The sequence below is a fragment of the Dioscorea cayenensis genome, unplaced genomic scaffold (genome assembly GCF_009730915.1).
Source record: "Dioscorea cayenensis subsp. rotundata cultivar TDr96_F1 unplaced genomic scaffold, TDr96_F1_v2_PseudoChromosome.rev07_lg8_w22 25.fasta BLBR01002168.1, whole genome shotgun sequence".
NCBI classification, from domain to species: domain Eukaryota; kingdom Viridiplantae; phylum Streptophyta; class Magnoliopsida; order Dioscoreales; family Dioscoreaceae; genus Dioscorea; species Dioscorea cayenensis.
In genome coordinates, this window is record NW_024088559.1 from 9592 (window position 1) to 30491 (window position 20900).

A 20900-nucleotide genomic window follows, 5' to 3' on the forward strand; every position below is an offset into this window, starting at 1 on the left:
TTAATAATAATTTCATTTAGTGATCTCAGCATTTTGACATGGCATTATAGAAATGATTTCTTAGAGTAATTAGTATATATGCAGATTGCAGAGGGATTACTCAGTAATTAGCAAAAGATTACCTACTTCTTATATATGCAGAGGGATTACTTCCTATATATACAAACTAAATTATGTCCTCTTTTTCTTCTTTAGCAAGATCCTTTAATTATTTGAATGGCGCTAAACTTCTTTATATATATATATATATATATATATATACACACGTGTGTGTGTGTGCTCTTAATCAAGTATATAAAATTCTCATCCCACAAGTTATATATGATCACAGTACGTTGATGACTGCATAATCATATGAGTACCATTAGTTTGAGCTTCAGAACTTGGTCCCTTTCTGAGTTTTAGAACCAATCCCTTCTTAGTACAAAACATTATCATGCAATACATAAGTCGGATCTATTTGTCTACAGAATATATATATATTTAAAAAAAAAATCTTGTATGTATTATATATATATACAACACTAATGAGATTATATACATATAATAGTGTCAGATCCATCCGATTCGGATTTATAAGTTTCTATATATTTATTAATTTTACATGTGATGAATATTTGATAATTTCAGTATAATACATTCAATTCAATAAAAAATAGAAGTACCTCAACAAATTAAAACCATTTTATATATTTCATGGAAACACAAACCTCTCATAGAAGAATTCCTAAAACCCATTTCACACACACACACACACACTAATTAACTAGAAGAAAACAAATTAATTATAAGTAGAAAAACTAAAGGAGAAGAAGCAACAAAGAAACGCGTCAGTGCACCAAGTCCGAAGCATGGGACAGACAGGGCAGGGCCCTCACTTTAAGATGCTTTATGACCCCACCCATAATTATGACTATTATCTCGCGTATAGGAATCCACTACAAAACCAACCCAAAAAGGGTAAGGGAAAAGGGAAAAGGGAAAAGGAAAAAGGAAAAGGCCAAAGAAAACATATACTCCTATCAAAGAGCTAGTGTGTTCACACTGAATTCACATATATTAATTCCCTTAATAAATACCAAAGATCAGTTCCCACTTACTCCACCCCATCATCTCACTTCATTGATGCATGGCCTGTCCTTAATTAATTAAGTCATGACACCATTGCAGTACTTCCTCTTCATCCTCTTCTTCTTCAGTCCTCTTCTCCGGCCACATATCTCTTCATCTCGTTCACTCACTGATGAGTCCTGCAGCTTGATCACATCCCCTGACACTGATGGCATATGCTCATCAATGGTCACTCCTCACGGTTATAAGTGTCAAGAGTTTGAGGTGATAGATCAGTTTATTTAAATTTAAATTAATTATAATTAATAGTTTAATTTGTATATAGGTGAAAACAGAGGACGGATACATTCTGAGCATGCAAAGGATACCGGAGGGTCGAGTTGCAGGAGATGGTGGAGCCAATCGCCAACCTGTGCTCTTACAACATGGAATTCTCATGGTATATATATATATATGTATTTTTATAATTTTACACTATAAAAAATTATTCATTTTAGATTAACAAATCGAAGAATAGAATATAATATAATATATAAATGGGGTAGCACATGCACATGCACATGCATGCATGCATGCCAATGCATCAGAGATTAATTTGTGCTTGAACGTGAGGCTTTTTTCTGTCTGTTTATAAAGTATAACGCGTATGTATACCTTTTCAAATTAAGCCTTATTAATGTGTAAGCTTTTGTGTGTGGGAAATTAAAGAGAGATTCTAATTTCTAAGCATGCATATGCATGCATGGTGATCTCATCTTATCAACTTTGCAGAAAAAATCCAATGAATTGAGTGAGGTTCAAGTTCCAAAAAAGATGATTTTTTACTATTTGTTTAAGGTTGTGATTTTTATGTGATCTAGTTGTGTTCACACACTAATTAATGAAAGAATATATCAGATTATTAACAGATACATGATATATATAAGCATATTATAAGCATAAATGGTAATACTAATACCATGTGCGTTAATTTGCAATGATATATATATATATATATATATATATATATATATTGAGGGTATAATTAAACATCAACCGGTCGAATATATTCGTAGATATATGTCATTAATTAAGTTATAAATATATTTGTGATAATATTAATTAATGGATATATGGCGGCGGTGATTAATTAATTTTGACATGCAGGATGGAATGACATGGCTATTAAACTCACCTGAGGAGTCCCTTGCATTTGTGTTAGCAGATAGAGGGTTTGATGTGTGGATTGCTAACACTAGAGGAACTAAGTGGAGTCGCCAGCATGTCACTCTAGACCCTTCATCCCGGGTTGGTTGATTAATTTGTTTTTTTTTTTTCTCTTAATTATTTGTTTTCACTGTATATATATATATATATATATATATTCATAATATGAACTTAATTCTTCTCTATATTCATTTAATCACCACTTCTTCAGTATTATTAATAATATGAAAAATTATGGTCTATGTCAGAAGGAAGGCATATATACACCATTTTTTCTTCTTCTTTTGAATAAATATCTCAAACGAATAAAATTATTTTTGGTTCAGGTGCCTTGACTCAGTGATGCTTTTATATTTTTAAAAATATTTAATATGAGTCATGAATTTAGTTTTTTTTTATTCATCATTTCAAAAAGAGAGTTTGCTTGACATGATTAGGCAAGAAACTTATTTTTACCTATTTTCTCCTATTGACATAAAAGTCAAGACAGAGAAAAATAGTAATTTTATTATACTGATAGGATTTTGCTATATTGGCTTCTGATGAGTTGTTGTGAATATTACAACTATATATTGTTTTTTTTATTTGAAAAGCGAATAAAATAAGCATTTGTTTCAAATACATGGCAAAAGACAGTAAAGCACCATTTAGGATGAAAATGGAAAACAAGTGCAAAAACCTCATTAAACATTTTTGAAAATATATGTATGGAATGAATATTGAATAAAAATGCCTTTATTTCCTATATTAAAATAAAATCAGATTATCAATAATTATCATTCTCTCTTAATTTATACAAAGTTTTTTTATATATATTATTCTTTTAAAATTATTATTCTTCCAATAAATTCTCTCTCTCTCACACACACACTTCTTCTCCTTCAATTCTTCTTCCTTTATTGGGAACAGGCATATTGGAATTGGTCCTGGGATGAATTGGTTATGTATGACCTCCCTGCTACCTTTGACTTTGTGTTCAGTCACACTGGCCAAAAGCTGGACTATGTTGGTCATTCTCTGGTAATGATTAAATCTTTGTATTTTAAAGAGAAATACAAGAAGAATAATTCAATTACCATAAATAATTTTTTTTATCTTTGAATTCATTCAGGGAACTCTGATAGCTCTTGCATCTTTCTCTGAATGGAAATTAGTGGACAAACTAAAATCAGCGGCACTATTATGCCCAGTAGCTTACTTAACTCACATGACCACTCCAATTGGAATTCTTGCTGCCAGAGCTTTTGTCGGAGAAGTAATTTAATTTTAATTTTTTTTTTTAAACTCAAAACCTCAAGATGATGTAAATTCATATTGTTTTAATTAATGTATCTATCTATATAATGCTTTCTTGTCTTAAATACAGATAACCAGTTGGCTTGGGATGGCAGAGTTCAATCCTAAAGGGTAAGAATTCTCTAAAATTATATAAAAAAAATTTCCAAGTCATGTAGGACTAAACTTATTTGATATTTGTTTGATTAGAGTTGCGGTGACAAAGTTTTTAAACGCTCTTTGCCATAATCCTGGAGTTGATTGCTATGATCTCATGACATCTTTCACAGGTAATATATATATATATATCTATATATATAATTCTCCAAAAAATTATACGTCGATCCCATTCAAAATTAATAATTTTTATATATGAATACGTACATGTGTCATGTGCTATACATATATATATACAACTCAGGACATAATTGTTGCCTCAATGGATCCACTGTTGAGCTCTTCCTCAAGTATGAACCACAATCAACTTCTACAAAGACAATGGTACATTTGGCACAAAGTAAGTTTATAATAAGTAACTTATTCTCTCATTGTATTAACTTCAACCTCTGAGTTGATTTAATCTAATTAAGATAATACTTGTGTGTTTTTTTTTAAAAAAAATAGCTTTCAGGGATGGTGTGTTGACAAAGTTCAATTATGAGAATACAGTTGTTAATTTGGAACACTATGGACAGGCTAAACCTCCGGTGTACAATATATCAAATATACCGGATAATCTTTCACTCTTTTTAAGTTATGGAGGAAAAGACTCATTGTCTGATGTTAAAGATGTTCAGCTTTTACTTGATGATCTTAAGTTTCACAATGGTGACAAGTTAGTTGTTCATTATGTTGAGGATTTTGCACATGCTGATTTTGTGATGGGAGTCGATGCGAAAGAGATGGTCTATAATGCAGTAATCAGTTTTTTCGATCGACAATAAACATATATATACTGTTTAATAAATTGTACTTTCTTTGGACAATATGATATTTAAAAAATAATAATAATAAACAAAATACATCGATCAAAATGAAGTGTTTCTTTATTTTTACTAATTAAAAGATACATATATATATATATATTCATAGCATACACTGGTATTGCAACGTGATATATAGAGCTTTAACAACTCATGATACATATATTTGAGTTAGTGATCAATATGAGAAAAATATAAATGAGGGAAAAAAAAAATCATGACATAACAAATAAGGAAGCTACAAATGAAGGAGGCAATACAAAGAAGGGAGAAAAAAAAACTGATATAATTATTACAATTCTTTATCAAGCTCAAATTAATACTCAATATATTATTGAAATGATGTTTATATAGCATAAACATAAAGCCAGAGATAGAGATCATATCCAACTAATATATAATTAATAACAATACCGAGTATTAACTCTCATACAAACATATTAAATATACAAATCATATAAAATATAAAGCATGTCAATATATTAAAATACTAATTAACTTTATTTCAATCCTATGTAAAAAAAGTTTCAAAAGCAATAATGTAACTTGGATTATAAGGCAAGCTAAATAGATGGCTACCTACCATAATTAACCATTGCCAATCATTAATTAACACAGCTTTGCTGATAGTTCAAGGCAATGAACAAGAGCTGCCCAACAAATTAAACATATAAAAGAGAGAGAGAAAGAGGGGACATATATCAATTGATTAATTAATTAAAGTAGATCTAGGAAAATGGAAGTGTTGAAGAAGAGTGTAATGTTTCTTGCACTAGTTTTGTTGTTGGCATTAATGTTGAACAATGGAGCTGGAGCACTGGCAAAGAACCATGATGTTGGAGGAGACCAAGGCTGGGATGTTTCTACTGATTTTGGTTCATGGGCTTCCTCCACAACCTTCAGGGTTGGAGACCAACTTGGTGAGTTTTTGTTTTTTTATTTTTTTGTTTTTTCCTGTTTTTGAATAATTTAAATCTATGTTGTAAAATGATTAGTGCTTAGAATATTGAAATTGAATAGAGAATTAACGTTCTTAGCTCAAGAATAAGTGGCAAACAATTGCAACACTAGCACCTCATTTTACACATAGGGATATTGATGTAGATTACTCTCACTTTAATTAGTTCAATAAAAAACTTTTTCTTAATTTAAATTCACTCTTAAATATCAATATTACTGGATGTTTGTTTTCTTTTAAAGTGGTGAATTAAAAAAAAAAAAATTAACTACTCTTGTCTCAATTGTTGTTGAATCACCCAACACTATAAAATGATTTTTTTTTTCTTTTGAATTAGTTTGATTTTGATTGAAAATGCTGGATTGAGATACAAATTTTATTTTTATAAATTTGACAATATATTTTTTTTTCTCTTTATGATTTCATACAAGTCAAAATTTATATAATTTCAGCATGAGTCACTTCATGGTTGTGGATATTTAAGAAAATATTATTAAAATCTTTTAACCAAACCAATAAATTAGAATAGACAAGGTATTAATTATTATTATTATTATTATTATTATTATTTTTTGGTATCTATAATTCACCATGGCATGACATGAATACAAACTTTCTGTGGTATAAATCTAATATAAATTTTTGTAGGGAAAAATAACAAAAAAAAACTCGAAATGTTTGATATTTTTTATGAATTCTTTCTGAAAATTTTAAAATTACTATAGAATCATTAAATCGAACATCCAATCATATGCTTATTAAGCTGAACCGCATTTAAAAGATCATTCATCTTCCAAAAAATAAAAATAAACTTTCACTGTAAAATAATTTTAAAAACATTTCGAATAAAACAAACATTTATATATATATTTTTTATAACAAAAACCATGATAATGTGTTTAATAATACATATATATTTTTTTTATAATCAGTGTTTACCTACACTCCTGGTTTACATACGGTGGTGGAGCTCGCCGGAGAGAAAGAGTATAACAAGTGTGACTTAAGTGGTGCTCTAAAATCCATGAGTGATGGCAAGAGCACAGTGAAACTAAGCAAAGCAGGCTATAGATATTTTGCTTGTGGAACCATGGGTCATTGCCAAGAAGGAATGAAACTCAAGATTAAGACTTTGGCAGCCAATGAAGTTAGTGATTCTAATACTTCATCATCTTCTCCGTCCTCCACTGCTGTTACCTTCAACCACCCACCTCATTTTATTTCTTATGTTATTTTCTTCATGATATTTGTTGTTCTTCTTGTGCTTTAATTCATTCATTCATGATATTTTGTTGTTGAAAATCAGGAACTATATATATATATATGGAATTTGTATGACTGTAAATCATTTGGGCATGTCTTGTTTTCTCCTAGGGTTTATTTCTGAAATTAATAAAAGACTAATAATCATTAATTGAGTTATTTTCTGAAATTCTTTAATTTTGTTTTATTGTCGGTATAATTTTGATATATATAGCCCTGCCCTCCCATGATTGGCATGGGAGGATTTCCACATGAATTATGACATGGACATAATTGTCAATTCTGTATTAATTAATGTCCCAAGAAGAAGGTCTATTCATTGGTTTCACTACTATATATATATATATATATATATATATATATATATATATATATATATATGCTTATGTATTTTGATGAGGTCTTCACAATGATTTGTTTGAGATGAAATATAGTATCATATATACCCAATTATTATTATTTATAATAATCACTATAAGACAATCCTTATATATATATATATATATATATATATATATCCAATTTTGATGTTTTAGTTGTATTATCAACCAAATTTTTTTTATTTATTTTATTTATTTATTTATAATAAAAATGGATAAACTCCAACAAAATGTATATAAATATGAAATTAATATCTCAGCACACGTTTATATTATCATTTCACTTGAGATGAGATATGAATTCATTTCTTCATAAAAATATGAATATTCTATGCATAAGATCATGTGGCAAGAAATGAAGAGGTTCCCAGTGATTTTGATTTATATAAAAAATTATAATCATTTCCATTAATTTACAAAAAAAATTAGATATTTAACATATCCATATATTCGTGCTTTTAACTTGTGAGTGAGTATTAAACACTAATCATAGTTAACCACATTGTTTTAAATTTAATTTAATTACCACAAATCATTTAGTCAATCAATTTTACAACTTTCACTACTCAATTAACATCAAACCCAACTCCCAAATGATTAAATTTTTTTTTTTTTGAGAGACCCAAATGATTATTAAACCTATATTTCTATTCAATTGCAAAAGGGCACAACACAATCCAACAATCATGTGGTCAATATTTTTCCAGGTACCAAAGTCTTGGGCCCCACGTAATGAAAAGAACCATGAGTGCGTATACACCATACCTACATCTTCTTGACCGTCCGATCGACTTTATTAAAAATAAATCAATCATCAATGTACGGCTCTGATCTAGCGGCTGTCGGCCTATCGTTGAAGCCTTGCTAGTTCATTCAAATGCACAAGAAAAGGTCAGATCTTGAGGCATTTGAACGGTTGAGATCGCTCACACTCGCCATCGCCGACCACCAGAGGCCCGTTGTTCCCACGGATTGGGGAGCAAGCCACATCTTTTTTTTTGTTTCCCGTTTTACCCCCAATGGAACAGTAAAGGTCTATATAAATGAAATGAGTGTATTTCTGTCATTTTACATTCATCTCAAAAACCCATCACGAGTTTTCACCTTCTCCGCCTCCGCGCTCAAGCTCGCATCTTCTTGGGCTTTCTGAAATCCCTTTTGATTTTCTAGGGTTTTCGCCGGCTCTCCTTGCCTAGATCGCTCCGGAGATTTGGTAGGGATGGCGGAGGAGCAGCCCGCCGTCGCATCACCTGCGCAGTTCCCGCCTGCTGGGCCGATCGGAAGCTCAGTGATCCCGATCGTAAATAAGCTCCAGGATATCTTCTCTCAGCTCGGAAGTTCTTCCACGATTGATCTTCCTCAGGTGGCGGTTGTGGGCAGCCAGAGCAGTGGGAAATCAAGCGTACTTGAGGCACTCGTTGGCCGTGATTTCTTGCCTCGCGGGACGGACATTTGCACGCGGAGGCCGCTGGTTCTGCAGCTCGTGCACTGGCCTCGTCGGGCAGATGCGGCTGAGGGCGACGAGTGGGGGGAGTTTCTTCACTTGCCTGGGAAGAGGTTCTATGATTTCTCGGATATCCGGAGGGAGATACAGGTATTGTGTTCTCTTATTTCCCTTTTCATTTGTATTGAAAAACCTTGGTCATTCGAGTTCTACCTTTGAAAACTTCAAATCTGTAGTTGTTCGTAGTTGTAACTGTATGCTTAAGTATACAATTGGACACACTGTTCTTGTTTCCAAGTAGTATAGTGTTTAATTTCCTGAGCATCCAAGGATAATTTTATGTTATCAGGAGAAAGAGTCATCTTTAGCTTGTGTGTTTTTCTTATGTTTTAGTGATAGAATAGTGCAGATAGTTTTTTTTTTGCCAAAAGATAAACAATGAGCACAGAGAAATGTGAAACTACCTGTGGTTACATTTTATTTCAAGAATTAAGGCTTCTCTTCTCCACACTGAGTTCTTTAAACAAGACTGTTGGATATCAAAAGTTCTCAAACTTTTGTTTTTTCTTGATATCAAAATCCAACCACCTTTTTATTTGGTCTCCTGACAAGAAATTTTATTTCTTCCCTGTCTTTTAGTTAAATGCATCTCTACTTTTCCATATGAACAGCTGCTACTTCTTATCGCTTTGCTTTGAGTTAAACGAACTTGCTGTTCAATATTGCAGGCTGAAACAGATAGAGAAGCAGGAGGAAATAAGGGAGTTTCAGACAAGCAGATTCGTTTGAAGATATTCTCACCCAATGTTTTAAATATTGCTTTGGTCGATCTGCCTGGAATAACCAAAGTGCCTGTTGGTGACCAACCAAGTGATATCGAGTCAAGAATACGAACCATGATTGCATCCTACATCAAACATGAGACTTGCATAATCTTAGCAGTTTCACCAGCAAATGCAGATTTATCAAATTCTGATGCACTTCAAATGGCAAGGACAGTTGATCCAGATGGTAATTTATTTAGACCATTGATCTTTTCATTTGTGCATCAATTTTGTAAAATGGACATTTTTTAGGGAAAGGCAATGCATATGATGCAAAATGTTAAGTGTCCATTGAGCATTGGATTTGACATGACTCTCTTTTCTAACAGGTTCCCGGACTATTGGTGTCATCACAAAGGTCTCCTTTTATGAGCTTTTACTTAATATATTTGTGTTATATGGGTATTTGTTACTCCCTCCATTCCTTTTTATTTGTCGTGGTTAATAAAATCTCACATACCAAGAAACTTAGTTATTTCACAAAGTTTTATAAAAAATTAGTTATCTTTCCAAAATTACCCCTAATTTATATCTTCAAATTTCTCTCATATTTAATTTCAACAAGAGAGTTAAATAAAGTGTTAAGGGTAATTTTGGAAAAAAAATAATAAATGCTTTTTGATGTTAGAAAATGACAGATAAAAAAGTACATGGATTTGTGACAGATAAAAAGGAATGGAGGGAGTAGTATTTTCTATTTGCTGTTGAACATGACCATCAATTTATTTCTTGGTTCAGTTGGATATAATGGATAGAGGTACTGATGCTCGCAATTTCTTAATGGGAAAGGTGATCCCTCTAAGACTTGGTTATGTGGGTGTAGTGAATCGTAGTCAACAGGTATGACCTTTGTTAATCATCTTGAGTTTATTATAAGCGCATGAATTGGTGAGTATGTGCTACTTTCTCTGATTTGACTAGACTGAGATGTGATTGGTAAACTGGCATGAAAAAAGAATAAGTTATATATGAAGAGGATTTTGGAGTGAAACTCCATTCTAAGGATAGGATACATGAAGCTTAATAGTATAGGTGTACATATGCTGTAGTGTGTGATGAGACCTTTATTGCACGGGCTTATGACGTATCATCTTATCAATTGGCAATTTAAATCCTTTCTGGGTGAATGGTGGATGACTTACTGAATATAGGATGAACAGATAAATGGTTTTATCTTTTGTTTTTAGCATTCTAGTTTTCTTGACTAAGAACATTGATATTCTATTGCCTGGATAACTATGCTACTTGAGTGTTTTCACTGCATGAAAACCTTTTGGGGGAAATTCATAACAAGGGGACATCCGAAACACATCATACAACAAATATGATTGTGACTGACCTGCATGAAAACCTTCTTTTGGTGAAATTCATAACAAGGGGACATCCGAAACACATCATACAACAAATATGATTGTGACTGACCTTCTTTGGATGTTTGATTTGACCAAGAAGTTAAGAGTTGTGTTTGTGCATTCATTTATACGAGTTTAAACCTTACTTGAGAACTGTCCTTTTGTTCTGAGGATTTCATGCACTTTGGTCTAGCATCATCTTGATTTTGAGGCAAGCACTCTCGAATTATTTTGGCAGGACTTCACCATTGGCTACTCTTCTATGAGATTTTATTCTAAATCTATTGCCATAAAATGGAGAGCTGATTGGTATTTGAAGTTTGACTGATCTATCTTTGGACATAGGAAACTGGTCATCTTATTTGTCCTGTCTGTTAAACATCATATTCATTTTTGGTTTTCAATTGATCAGGACATTAACCAGAACCGAAGTATCAAAGAAGCATTAGCCAATGAAGAAAGCTTCTTCCACACTCATCCTGTATTTCTTCTCAAATTACAAGTTTGCATATTTTCAATAGCAAATCTGTTTTTATGAATTCATTGACTTTTGTGTATTGAATTACAGGTATATCATGGTCTCTCTCATTGTTGTGGAATTCCTCAATTGGCAAAGAAATTAAATCAGGTAAACAAAGCTGAACTTTATTTTGCAACACTGTAACCTGCACTTGAGAATTCTTGAAGTTTTTGGAACTTCCATCAACCAACAAGCAATATTTACCATTTGATCCAATGTCTTGTTGGCTGACTTGTGTGTTTATATCTAAGTTCAGAACAATTTCCATTCTTCTATCGGTAGTTTAATGATGGATATACTGCTAAACTTGTGTATCATGTGCAGATATTGGTGCAACATATCAGAGCAGTTCTACCATCTCTCAAGTCTCGTATAAATTCTCAGTTAGTAGCTGTTGCAAAAGAACACGCAACCTATGGCGATGTTGCAGAATCTAAGGTATCGAGTATTTCTTGGGGTAATACCTGCTTTGGTGTCCTGGTTTCTTTTACTTCATTCTTTGTATAATATGTTATTACTTGTGAGAAATCTGTACTGTTGTTCATCTTCCTCAAGGCATGGTGAATACCGGTGATCGCTTTGCAAAATTCTTATTGTTGATTTTCCATACAAGCACATTGGTATTCCTTCTTGTTAATTTTGAAATTAGCTAATTGGGATGGCGCTAACTGCCTGATTCCTCCTTAACCTTTCCTTCAATCTAATTCTGTCATAATTAACTTCAAACAAATTTTATATTTCCATATTTGAATGATATTTATGCTTTGTTATCCATAAGAAGACATTTTGCTTGATAGATTTATCAATTTTTCAGTAATAAACAACTTGGAAAGTTTGATTATATGTATACACACACACACACACACACAAGATTGTATTTTTTTTTTTTTAATTTTAATCAGAATTCTTATACATATTTTTTCTAATTACAGGCTGGCCAGGGAGTCAGACTCTTGAACATGCTTACAAAATATTGTGAAGGTCGTGATATTTTCTTTTCCTACTTTGTTGAAAGTCCGGACTCTGGGCGGTCAATGAATTGCTCTGAATTCTTTCTTTTGTTGTGGAGTATCTTTAATTGTTCAATAGGATCTTGCTAATTTCCTTCAAGGCATTACTTTCCTTACAATCTTGTTACTCTACAAATTAGGCTTTTTTTCATGCTAAGCAGATAATTTAAAAGGAGTAAAATGCAATTGTGTTCACGTACAAGTTGTGCTTCAATGTAATGAGCATGAATTTAGCTACTGCTGTTGCATGATGTGAAGAAAACAACATACTTTATCCATAATCCTTTGTGAAAGTCAATTTTTGATACCTAGAGGAGCCTCAGTCAAAATAATTCATACGAGTTGAATGCAAGTGTTACACTTTGAGGTTAATCACAAAATTCTCTCTGAGATCTAATTGTCTTGGAAATATTCAAGTCCGTAAACCTAGTTATTTTGCCAGTTTACCCCATCCAAGAAGCTTGCCACTCTAAATAAGCGTAAAATTTAAAGTTTTGCAAGGGTTGGCTTGCTGAAATAAATGCTATGGTTATTAGAAAGAAGCCTTTTCTTTAGTTCTTTTGCTGATGGTAGTTAATCCATTATGACTAGTTCTAATATCAGATGGATTTATTATTTTGTTTAGCTCAAGAGGCAACTAATACTGTAGAATTAGGCCACTTTGTGAGACCAAAATTTCCTCTATTGAAGGTGATATTATTAGTTATGAAATGGAATAATGCTTACTTAAGTACTTGGTAATTATTTTGTTTCTTGCAGCTTTTTCTTCGATGGTAGAAGGAAAAAATGAAGAATTATCAACAGCTGAGCTTTCTGGTGGGGCACGAATTCACTACATCTTCCAGTCAATCTTTGTGAAGAGTTTAGAGGTTATCATCATTTCTTCATTTGCTACTTTCCGTTATAGCTTATTCAGCTCTAAAATTCCAGTCTGAATTGCTCAACTTGATGGTGTGGATTTTTAGGCACCAGGGCTAGACTTGATCTTAATATATTCAATCTGAAATAAATCGGTTTCATATTAGTTGATAATCTTATATTTAATTAATAGTTTTTATTGCTGACTGCTGAGGTCTTTCTAAGTTGAAAATAATTCTTTTAACAAGACATAGGAAATGGATTCAGACTTGGTTTGGTCTTGGGCCTGCATCCAGTGGGTTCCCTCTGTGGCTGCACTAAGATTTGCCAGTTCGCAATGCTAATTATTTATAATTATTTTCTGGCAGGGTCTGCTTTTTTTATTGAAGGTCGAAGGGAAAGTGCAGTGAAAGAGGGCCAACTTTACCTAGTTTCTTGGAACATTGTTCCCTCTTATCAAGAAATTTCTCTCTAAAATATATAAGGCTATTAATGGGTGGGTCTGCAATTTCCCATCTTATATAAACTAATTATTATCTAAATAAGCTTTGGGCCTAAGCTTGAGTATGAATTAGTTAGAATTGATGGTTCAGGGCCAGGTCTCAATGGAAAAAGCTGTTTCATTATGTAATTGAGTACCCACATAGCATGAGTGCAACATAAAATTTAAATGTTTTAAGTGAAAAAGATGTACGCCCAGGTTAATTAGGCTGAACCTTTAACGGCCTTTGCTGAGCATGTAATCCCCAAAACCAAAGGTGTCTAGTCTTCAGTTGTAGGATTTTTAGTTATGATGGAACAAACATGGGAACCAGCAGAATCCGTTCTTACAGCTACTAATAACTCTTTGTAACTTGTTGCATAAAATTGCGCCCTCTCACTTCCTATTCACTTTTCACCAGCATGCATCTTCCTATTTTTATCTTGTAACATAATTTGTATCATTATCTGCTTAACCGATGCTCAAATAAACTTTTTTGTGCTCTTTTCATTCTTGTATCCATATTGTCCCAAATTTGAAGAGCGTCTGCCTTGATGCACTAGCAAGTTGCTTTGCTGGTAGCTTAGGTGCAACAAATTGAAGACAAACATTCTGTGTACATGCAGGGTTAATGAGAAACATATTTTGACTTCTCCATTCCCCATCGTTTATCCTTTCATATTTGTCTTGTATTTATACTTGTGCTTGATTGTGCACCGATATTGTATTGCATATCTTCTTCTATGTTTATCTCTTAGAATTTTCTTTTGTCTAGGTAAATAGATCTAAGATTATGTTCTTGTAGGAAGTTGATCCATGCAGTGATGTAACTGATGAAGACATTCGAATGGCCATCCAAAATGCCACTGGTCCTAGAAGTTCCTTATTTGTCCCAGAGGTAGATATTTCTGTATGGAGTCTTAACTAGATTAAAACCAAGTTTTCTATCATATTTTGCGTTCATATGTTTAACTTTAATAGGTGGTTTATCTCTTGAAACATCATCTAGGTGCCATTTGAATTTCTTGTGCGAAGGCAGATTGGTCGTTTGCTTGATCCAAGCCTTCAATGTGCGAAATTTATATATGATGAATTAATCAAGGTAAAAACTCTTGACCACTCTCTTGATTGAATGTTCACATTTTGAAGGCCAAGTAACTTGCAGTTTTTTTTTCTTTTTCTTCCTGTATTCAAATGGTTTCCTTTCATTATAACAGATGAGCCACTGCTGCTTAGCTAGTGAGCTGCAGCGATATCCTTTTCTTAGAAAGAAAATGGATGAGGTAATTTGGAACTTCTTACGAGAGGGGCTTCAACCAGCAGAGACAATGATAACTCATATCATTGAAATGGAGGTACGCTTAGTTTCTGCTTGCAATTGCTTCTGCTTCTGAGCTGCTACATCGGAAGTGTCCAAATGAGTTTGTGGCAGCTTGATATTATGGTTGTGTTTTAGGGTTGTTTGCTGGTTTCATGTTTGACATGTTTTATAGTACTGCCTTTCATTGGTTTAATTTTGAGAGGTAGGAACTTTTATTATTATTAGAGTGTTATGATGGGTGATGTGCAAACTTGCTTGCTCATTGTTCTTTTCAAATTTTCAAGGGTACCTGGGAATTTAAAGTTGTATCATGCTGGGTGGAAATGTGCCTAGTATTATTAGTAGAGATGTACATAATCTTTTATGTACAAAACTACTATATTAGGTACAAAGCTGTCATATTAGGTTCCAACTTTCTCCAGTAGTATGCCAACCAGCGATAGGCCCGAAGGCATCAGTTGCGTACCTTGCTCAAAATAAATAGTGATTATTGTTATTAGTCATTATTGCAGGTGTAAGCAGTTGGTGAACAATGTTCCTTATAATTAATTGTCATTTTCCTTTATGTCCTGACCATCTGTTAGCTTAGGCTTTTTCAAAATGGATGTGGTCTTAGATAAGCCTGGTTGTAGATATTCTTAATATCTTCAAATATTAAATCCTTTGTTCATAGGCATTTGGAATGTAATGCTCATACATGTATTTATGGAAGTGTTAATTCTGTTGACAAGACCTAATCATGGATACTGAGGAAAATGTTACTGAGTCCTTGACTCTGGATGACAATTTATCATGTTGTGCTTTGCTTTTCAAAAGATTAAAGAGAAGTCATCTTTTTCTTTCTGTTCATTCTCATGTTCCAAATACTAAGCAAGTTAATGAGGCACATTACTTAGAGTCTTAGATACATCAGTATTTCGTGTTACTTACACTGATCTAATAACTTGGGTCTGCAGATGGATTATATAAACACTTCTCATCCAAAGTTCATCGGTGGCAGCAAAGCTGTAGAGATTGCACAGCAGCAAGTTAAATTATCAAGGGTATCAGCTTCACTGCCTAGACCGAAGGTATAATTGTTTATATTTGAGTTGTCAGGTATATAAATTTTGTTTGATATCATGTCATAGTTCTTGTTTGAGATTCCTGTTAATATAAAAAGCTTGTGCTTGGATGATGTTTCTTTTCTCATCTTTGGAACTTTTCTGTTGATAATTATTGTGAATTTAATCTCAGCAGTAAATAACCTGTTGGCGATTTAGCATGCAAAATTTGACATCCGCTCCTAAGTCCTAACCTAACTAGTTCTTTCACTATAAGATAATCAAAAGAATTCTTAATATTCAAATCAAATAGCCAACGCTGCCTTTACTTAAAAGGCTAAGGCTTTGTTTGGATTGGCTTATCAAATTTTTTTTTTTCCAGTTTAGTAGAAGTGCTTATGGAAAAAAGTGCTTTTCCAGAATAAGTTAAGCATTTTTTTTGTATTTTGTGTTTGGATTAGCTTTTCTATAGAAGCAGAAATGGTAAAAATAAGCTAGAAAACAGTTTTTTTTTCAGAAGCTGGTCATGACCCGTTTATGAAAAAAAAGCTGTTTTTCAGTTTTTTAATTTTTTTTACGGCTTTTGCTTTTGCAGAAAAGCCAATATAAATAACTTTTTTTGAACTCAGAAGTGCTTAATTTATAAAAAAACACTTATAGGTTTTCCAAAACTAATCCTAAGTAGTTCTAAAATCAGCCTTTTATTTTGATACAGGTATTGGTAGTCAGTGGTCCAGCTTGATCACAAGTCCAAAATTTATATTGTAGCCTGGAAACTGAAGTTAGTTCTAATACAAATAAATCAAGGCATCAATGTTCCAACTTGTATGACAGTATAACCTCCATCAAACTTTAACATTTGAACATGTTTAAAAAGTAAGTGGCTTACATCTAGTTTTCGTACCAAAATCTAAGTGACTATTTTTAATTATGGTCCCTTTATGCCTGTTCTCTTCCAATTCTTGTTTGACATTATTGTTTGTATCTCCTTGTATAATTGTTTTGGTTATGGCTCTTTGATCTTTCTTGTCTTCATCCTGGGTTAACAAATATTTGTGCATCCTTTTGCAACAATATCAATCACTATGAAAACTGTTTCCATTGGAATGGTTTCAGCCATAAAGACCGTGATGGTTCTACAGATCTCATTGGATGACAATCATGGATTATTCAACTTGATGACCTTGTCATCTGAAGAATCCACTTTTTATTTTCATATGATGCAATATCTGAGAGCAAGTCCCTTGATATCATTTCTTATTGCTTTTTGACAATCTTCTGGTGTAGAGTTTCCTACTCTAGGTTTTTCTGAACGCACAAATTTTCAAAAACCAACAGAATAAAGAAAAAGGGAAGTGAGAAATATTATAGGATGAGTAGCATTTAGTCTATTGCTGGGTGCAGATAACATTAGAAAGAAAATTGAGTGAAAAAACAGGTTTCAAATCCAATTATAGAAGAAAAAAAGTTTTCTTTGGCAAATATGCTTTAGGCGGTCAATATTGATAACATTTTCTTGTTATTCTCCATAGGAATGTGTGATATAATACAAAAAAATAAAGTATAATTTTGGGAAGGTATCCTTCCATTGGATATCATATTGTCAAATCATGCACAAGCCATACTGATTCTTTTTTTCGGACAAGAACTTTTGCATCTTCATTACAACACGCTGTTTTTTGTATATATGTCTAGATGTTGGAAGCTTTTAAATTTCTTTCATTGATTACCATGTCAAATTTTCTTGGCATTATACCTACTTTTCTGAAAATTAATTCTGTTTGTCTTTCATCCTAGAGTCAATTAATAACATCCTTTATATTCTTTTTATGCTCCAATTATCTGTTTAACCTTTTTTTTAAGGCACTTAACATAGCTTCATTTCTTTAGAACAAATCTTCTATCTTTCCTGATCTAAATCTTTTTTGATGCGCGGAGTAGTCTTAGAGGTACTTTCTAATTACAGAAGCTTAATTGGTAAATGATAATCCAAGACAACTTCTCAATTTTATATGTGAAGTTGCGACGGTTGCGAATGTTATACCAATTTCTAAGATGGATTAAGCTCATACATGAGTATGTCTTTGCCTTACGATATCTGGCAGATAAATAATTGGACTCTGCATATTGGATGAGTTTTTTTTTTCTTTCAAGATTACACTGCCATTAGTTTTAGATATGGTAGTGTTGGCAAGGTAGATTTTAAAAAAAAAAAAAATCCTTTACCATGTTTTGCTTAGGAGTTTTGTTTTCTAGTTATTTGAGATTGATAATGTATGTTATGCATGTAGGACATAGTGGACTCTGACAAGCTTCAAGCATCCGAAAAAAGTCAAAAATCTCGTGCGATTCTTGGTAGATCTGCTGCTAATGGAATTGTTTCTGATCAGGTTCATACGATTTTAATTTTAACTTTGTTTTTCATGTGCTTTAATGTTAATTGGCTGGTTATGATAAAACCTGAGTTGTTATGTTTGCTGCTGGATGCTGTCCAGGGAGTTCGGCCTGCTGCAGACTCTGAGAAATCTGGTGCAACAGGCAAGTGAATTATAAATTAAGTTATACAAATTGGTGATTTTGCTGTTCCGTTCATCTATATCCTATTTATCTGGCATTTCTGGCTGACATATCAGATAATGCTGTGATTGGAATTTAAATAGTTAACATATAAAGAGTCCTTTTTTATATTATTCAGTTGTCTATTACATGCATGAGTAGCAGTTACATTGAAATTTTCGTAGTTCCAACATTTTGACCTCTGTTTATGCATGCAAAATGGTGAAATCCTTTGTGTACCAGCTAACATTTTGGTAAATCAGGTAGTGTCACAGGTTCAAGTTGGGGCATTTCTTCATTATTTGGTTCAACTGAGAGTCGAGCACCTCCGAGAGAAAGCTCTGGTAACAAGGCTTATAACAATACTGTGCATACCGTGGAACATTCATTCTCAGCAATTCAATTAAAAGAGGTAAACTTGAGCAGCTTGAAACTTTATTTGCTTTTTTACTCCTATGCTACCCATTCAATATGTTTTTTGCATGCTGTTAACTTATATTCTATGTTTCAGCCACCTGTTGTCTTGAAAATGTCAGAAAATCAGACAGAACAAGAGGCAGTGGAGGTAGCTATCACAAAGTTGTTGTTGAAGTCATATTATGATATTGTCAGAAAAAATATAGAGGACTCTGTGCCTAAGGCGATTATGCACTTCCTGGTAAATGCTTTCATTCTATTGGAAAGGAAACATCGGATGTTCATGATTATTATTTCTGGCCCATTACTGGATATTAAAGTTAATCAAGTCCAATATTTTCCCATATATAGACTAATAGCAGTAAGAGCACGGGTAAAAATTTTAGGAGGTCACTGTACTATAACCATTTTCCACTTTGACCACTGAATTTCAATTTGTTTCTTTTTAGTCACTCTACACTAATTTTCTTTCACCGGAGGTCACCCATAAGAATCCGGTCAAAAAATCTGAGCTGGTCACCAGAATTGGCTGAGTTGGCTTGGTGACGTGTCCATGCCAACTCAGCCAATTCCGATGGCTAGCTCAGCTTTTTTGACCAAATTCTTATGGGTGACCTCCCGGTGAAAGAAAATCAGTGTAAAATGACTAAAAAGAAACAAATTGAAATTCATTGAGCAAAGTGAAAAATGGTCATAGTAGGGTGACTTTCTAAAATTTTTACTCTAAGAGCACTATGACATAATTGTGCTGTGACCACAGAAATTTCATCAACTCTGTCCATTTGCAGATATTGAGGAGCTTTAATATTTGTTCCATATAGAAGCTATTTTCTGCCATTTGATGTTAGTAGACCATCTTGAGTTCTGTATTTTGTTGGCCATGATGGGGCAGTGCAAATGCATCCAGTCTTTAGGTTGTGTATGCAATAAATCTGATGCCTTCGCTCCTGTCCAGGTTAATCATACCAAGCGAGAGTTGCATAATGTTTTCATTAGGAAACTTTACAGGTATCAGACATTTGATGTTACAATATATATACATATTTCTTTTGTTTGACCTTGTCAATTTAATTTATAAATTAAGAAGAAAATTCATGCCATGTTTGTGTGCAAACAGGGAAAACTTATTTGAAGATATGCTGAGAGAACCAGATGATGTTGCTGCAAGAAGGAAACGTATCAGAGATACACTACGAATTCTGCAACAGGCCAACAGGGTATGTGAATTTTGCTATGAGTATTAAAAACACACTCTCAAGTAATCTCCTTTCCTGGTCATTTTACTATCATCTAATGTTACTACCAGACTCTGGAGGAGTTGCCTCTTGAAGCTGAAAGTGTAGAGAAAGGCTACAGTCTGGAGAATGATCCAACCGGTCTACCCAAAGTCCATGGACTTCCATCCTCATTCTATGCCAGCACTGAATTCAGTGCTTCATACAATTCATCACCTAATCATCCAAAATCAAGGAGGCCTGCTCATTCTGGAGAGCAAACACCAATGTTCTATCCAAACTCCGATACCAATGGAGGTGGGCATCATCTGGGTCCGGGTCTCTATCCCACTGTTGAAAGCTGAACTACGAGGAAGACTGTTTTGGAGACCTATTTCTGTGATGGAAATATGGCATAACCACAATGGCGTCTGCTTCCGGGTATTGCTATTATTGTCTTGATATTGATTCTTTGCCAGCTACCTGGTCCATGCCTACAGGCATGGCATCCGAGATTTTTACAATGTATAGTTGAAACATTACCTTCTGTAGGATTTTGTTTTTTTTCTTTCTTTTTTGGACGTGCTGGGGCTCTCCTGGCAAAAATAATGTGAGCTTTACATTTGCCTACTTGGGGGTTAGTGAGAGAAGCTCAGTTACGTGATAACAGGCTCTTTGGTTGATATAAAGAGTAATGTTTTTCCATGTTTCTATGTGTATGATG

At 33.2% G+C, this 20900-nt stretch overlaps 3 protein-coding genes across 4 annotated transcripts; all 3 read left to right on the plus strand.

Annotated features, from left to right (window-relative positions):
* The first annotated feature begins 1109 nt into the window (after positions 1-1109).
* On the plus strand, positions 1110-4538 carry LOC120257498 (triacylglycerol lipase 2-like). The gene is made up of 9 exons (XM_039264951.1): positions 1110-1335; positions 1397-1510; positions 2218-2358; positions 3187-3297; positions 3389-3532; positions 3644-3684; positions 3763-3842; positions 3974-4069; positions 4177-4538. The coding sequence occupies exons 1-9, from the start codon at positions 1156-1158 to the stop codon at positions 4494-4496; spliced, it is 1227 nt and encodes a 408-aa protein (XP_039120885.1). The 5' UTR covers positions 1110-1155; the 3' UTR covers positions 4497-4538.
* A 654-nt stretch (positions 4539-5192) lies between these two features.
* On the plus strand, positions 5193-6838 carry LOC120257518 (basic blue protein). Its single transcript, XM_039264980.1, has 2 exons — positions 5193-5455; positions 6426-6838. The coding sequence occupies exons 1-2, from the start codon at positions 5272-5274 to the stop codon at positions 6761-6763; spliced, it is 522 nt and encodes a 173-aa protein (XP_039120914.1). The 5' UTR covers positions 5193-5271; the 3' UTR covers positions 6764-6838.
* Positions 6839-8222: 1384 nt separating this feature from the next.
* LOC120257504 (dynamin-related protein 3A-like) lies at positions 8223-20881 on the plus strand. Of its 2 annotated transcripts, none has more exons than XM_039264959.1 (20): positions 8223-8730; positions 9309-9591; positions 9734-9762; positions 10143-10244; positions 11169-11237; positions 11325-11384; positions 11601-11714; positions 12209-12257; positions 13046-13155; positions 14431-14523; positions 14635-14727; positions 14843-14980; positions 15903-16016; positions 18281-18379; positions 18485-18527; positions 18809-18957; positions 19057-19203; positions 19918-19970; positions 20080-20179; positions 20269-20881. In XM_039264959.1, exons 1-20 carry the CDS (start codon positions 8356-8358, stop codon positions 20539-20541), a joined length of 2493 nt encoding a protein of 830 aa, XP_039120893.1. In that variant the 5' UTR covers positions 8223-8355; the 3' UTR covers positions 20542-20881. The 2 variants fall into 2 exon arrangements, with proteins under 2 accessions (XP_039120893.1, XP_039120894.1); XM_039264960.1 differs by having other exon boundaries at positions 13064-13155.
* Positions 20882-20900: the final 19 nt, after the last annotated feature.

Coding starts and splice junctions, on each gene's coding strand:
- LOC120257498 (XM_039264951.1), top strand. CDS start 1,156: ATGACACCATTGCAGTACTTCCTCTTCATCCTCTTCTTCTTCAGTCCT. Junction 1,511..2,217: donor TACAACATGGAATTCTCATG/GTATATATATAT, acceptor TTTGACATGCAG/GATGGAATGACATGGCTATT. Junction 2,359..3,186: donor CTCTAGACCCTTCATCCCGG/GTTGGTTGATTA, acceptor TATTGGGAACAG/GCATATTGGAATTGGTCCTG.
- LOC120257518 (XM_039264980.1), top strand. CDS start 5,272: ATGGAAGTGTTGAAGAAGAGTGTAATGTTTCTTGCACTAGTTTTGTTG. Junction 5,456..6,425: donor CAGGGTTGGAGACCAACTTG/GTGAGTTTTTGT, acceptor TTTTATAATCAG/TGTTTACCTACACTCCTGGT.
- LOC120257504 (XM_039264959.1), top strand. CDS start 8,356: ATGGCGGAGGAGCAGCCCGCCGTCGCATCACCTGCGCAGTTCCCGCCT. Junction 9,592..9,733: donor AAGGACAGTTGATCCAGATG/GTAATTTATTTA, acceptor CTTTTCTAACAG/GTTCCCGGACTATTGGTGTC. Junction 18,958..19,056: donor CAGCAATTCAATTAAAAGAG/GTAAACTTGAGC, acceptor TCTATGTTTCAG/CCACCTGTTGTCTTGAAAAT.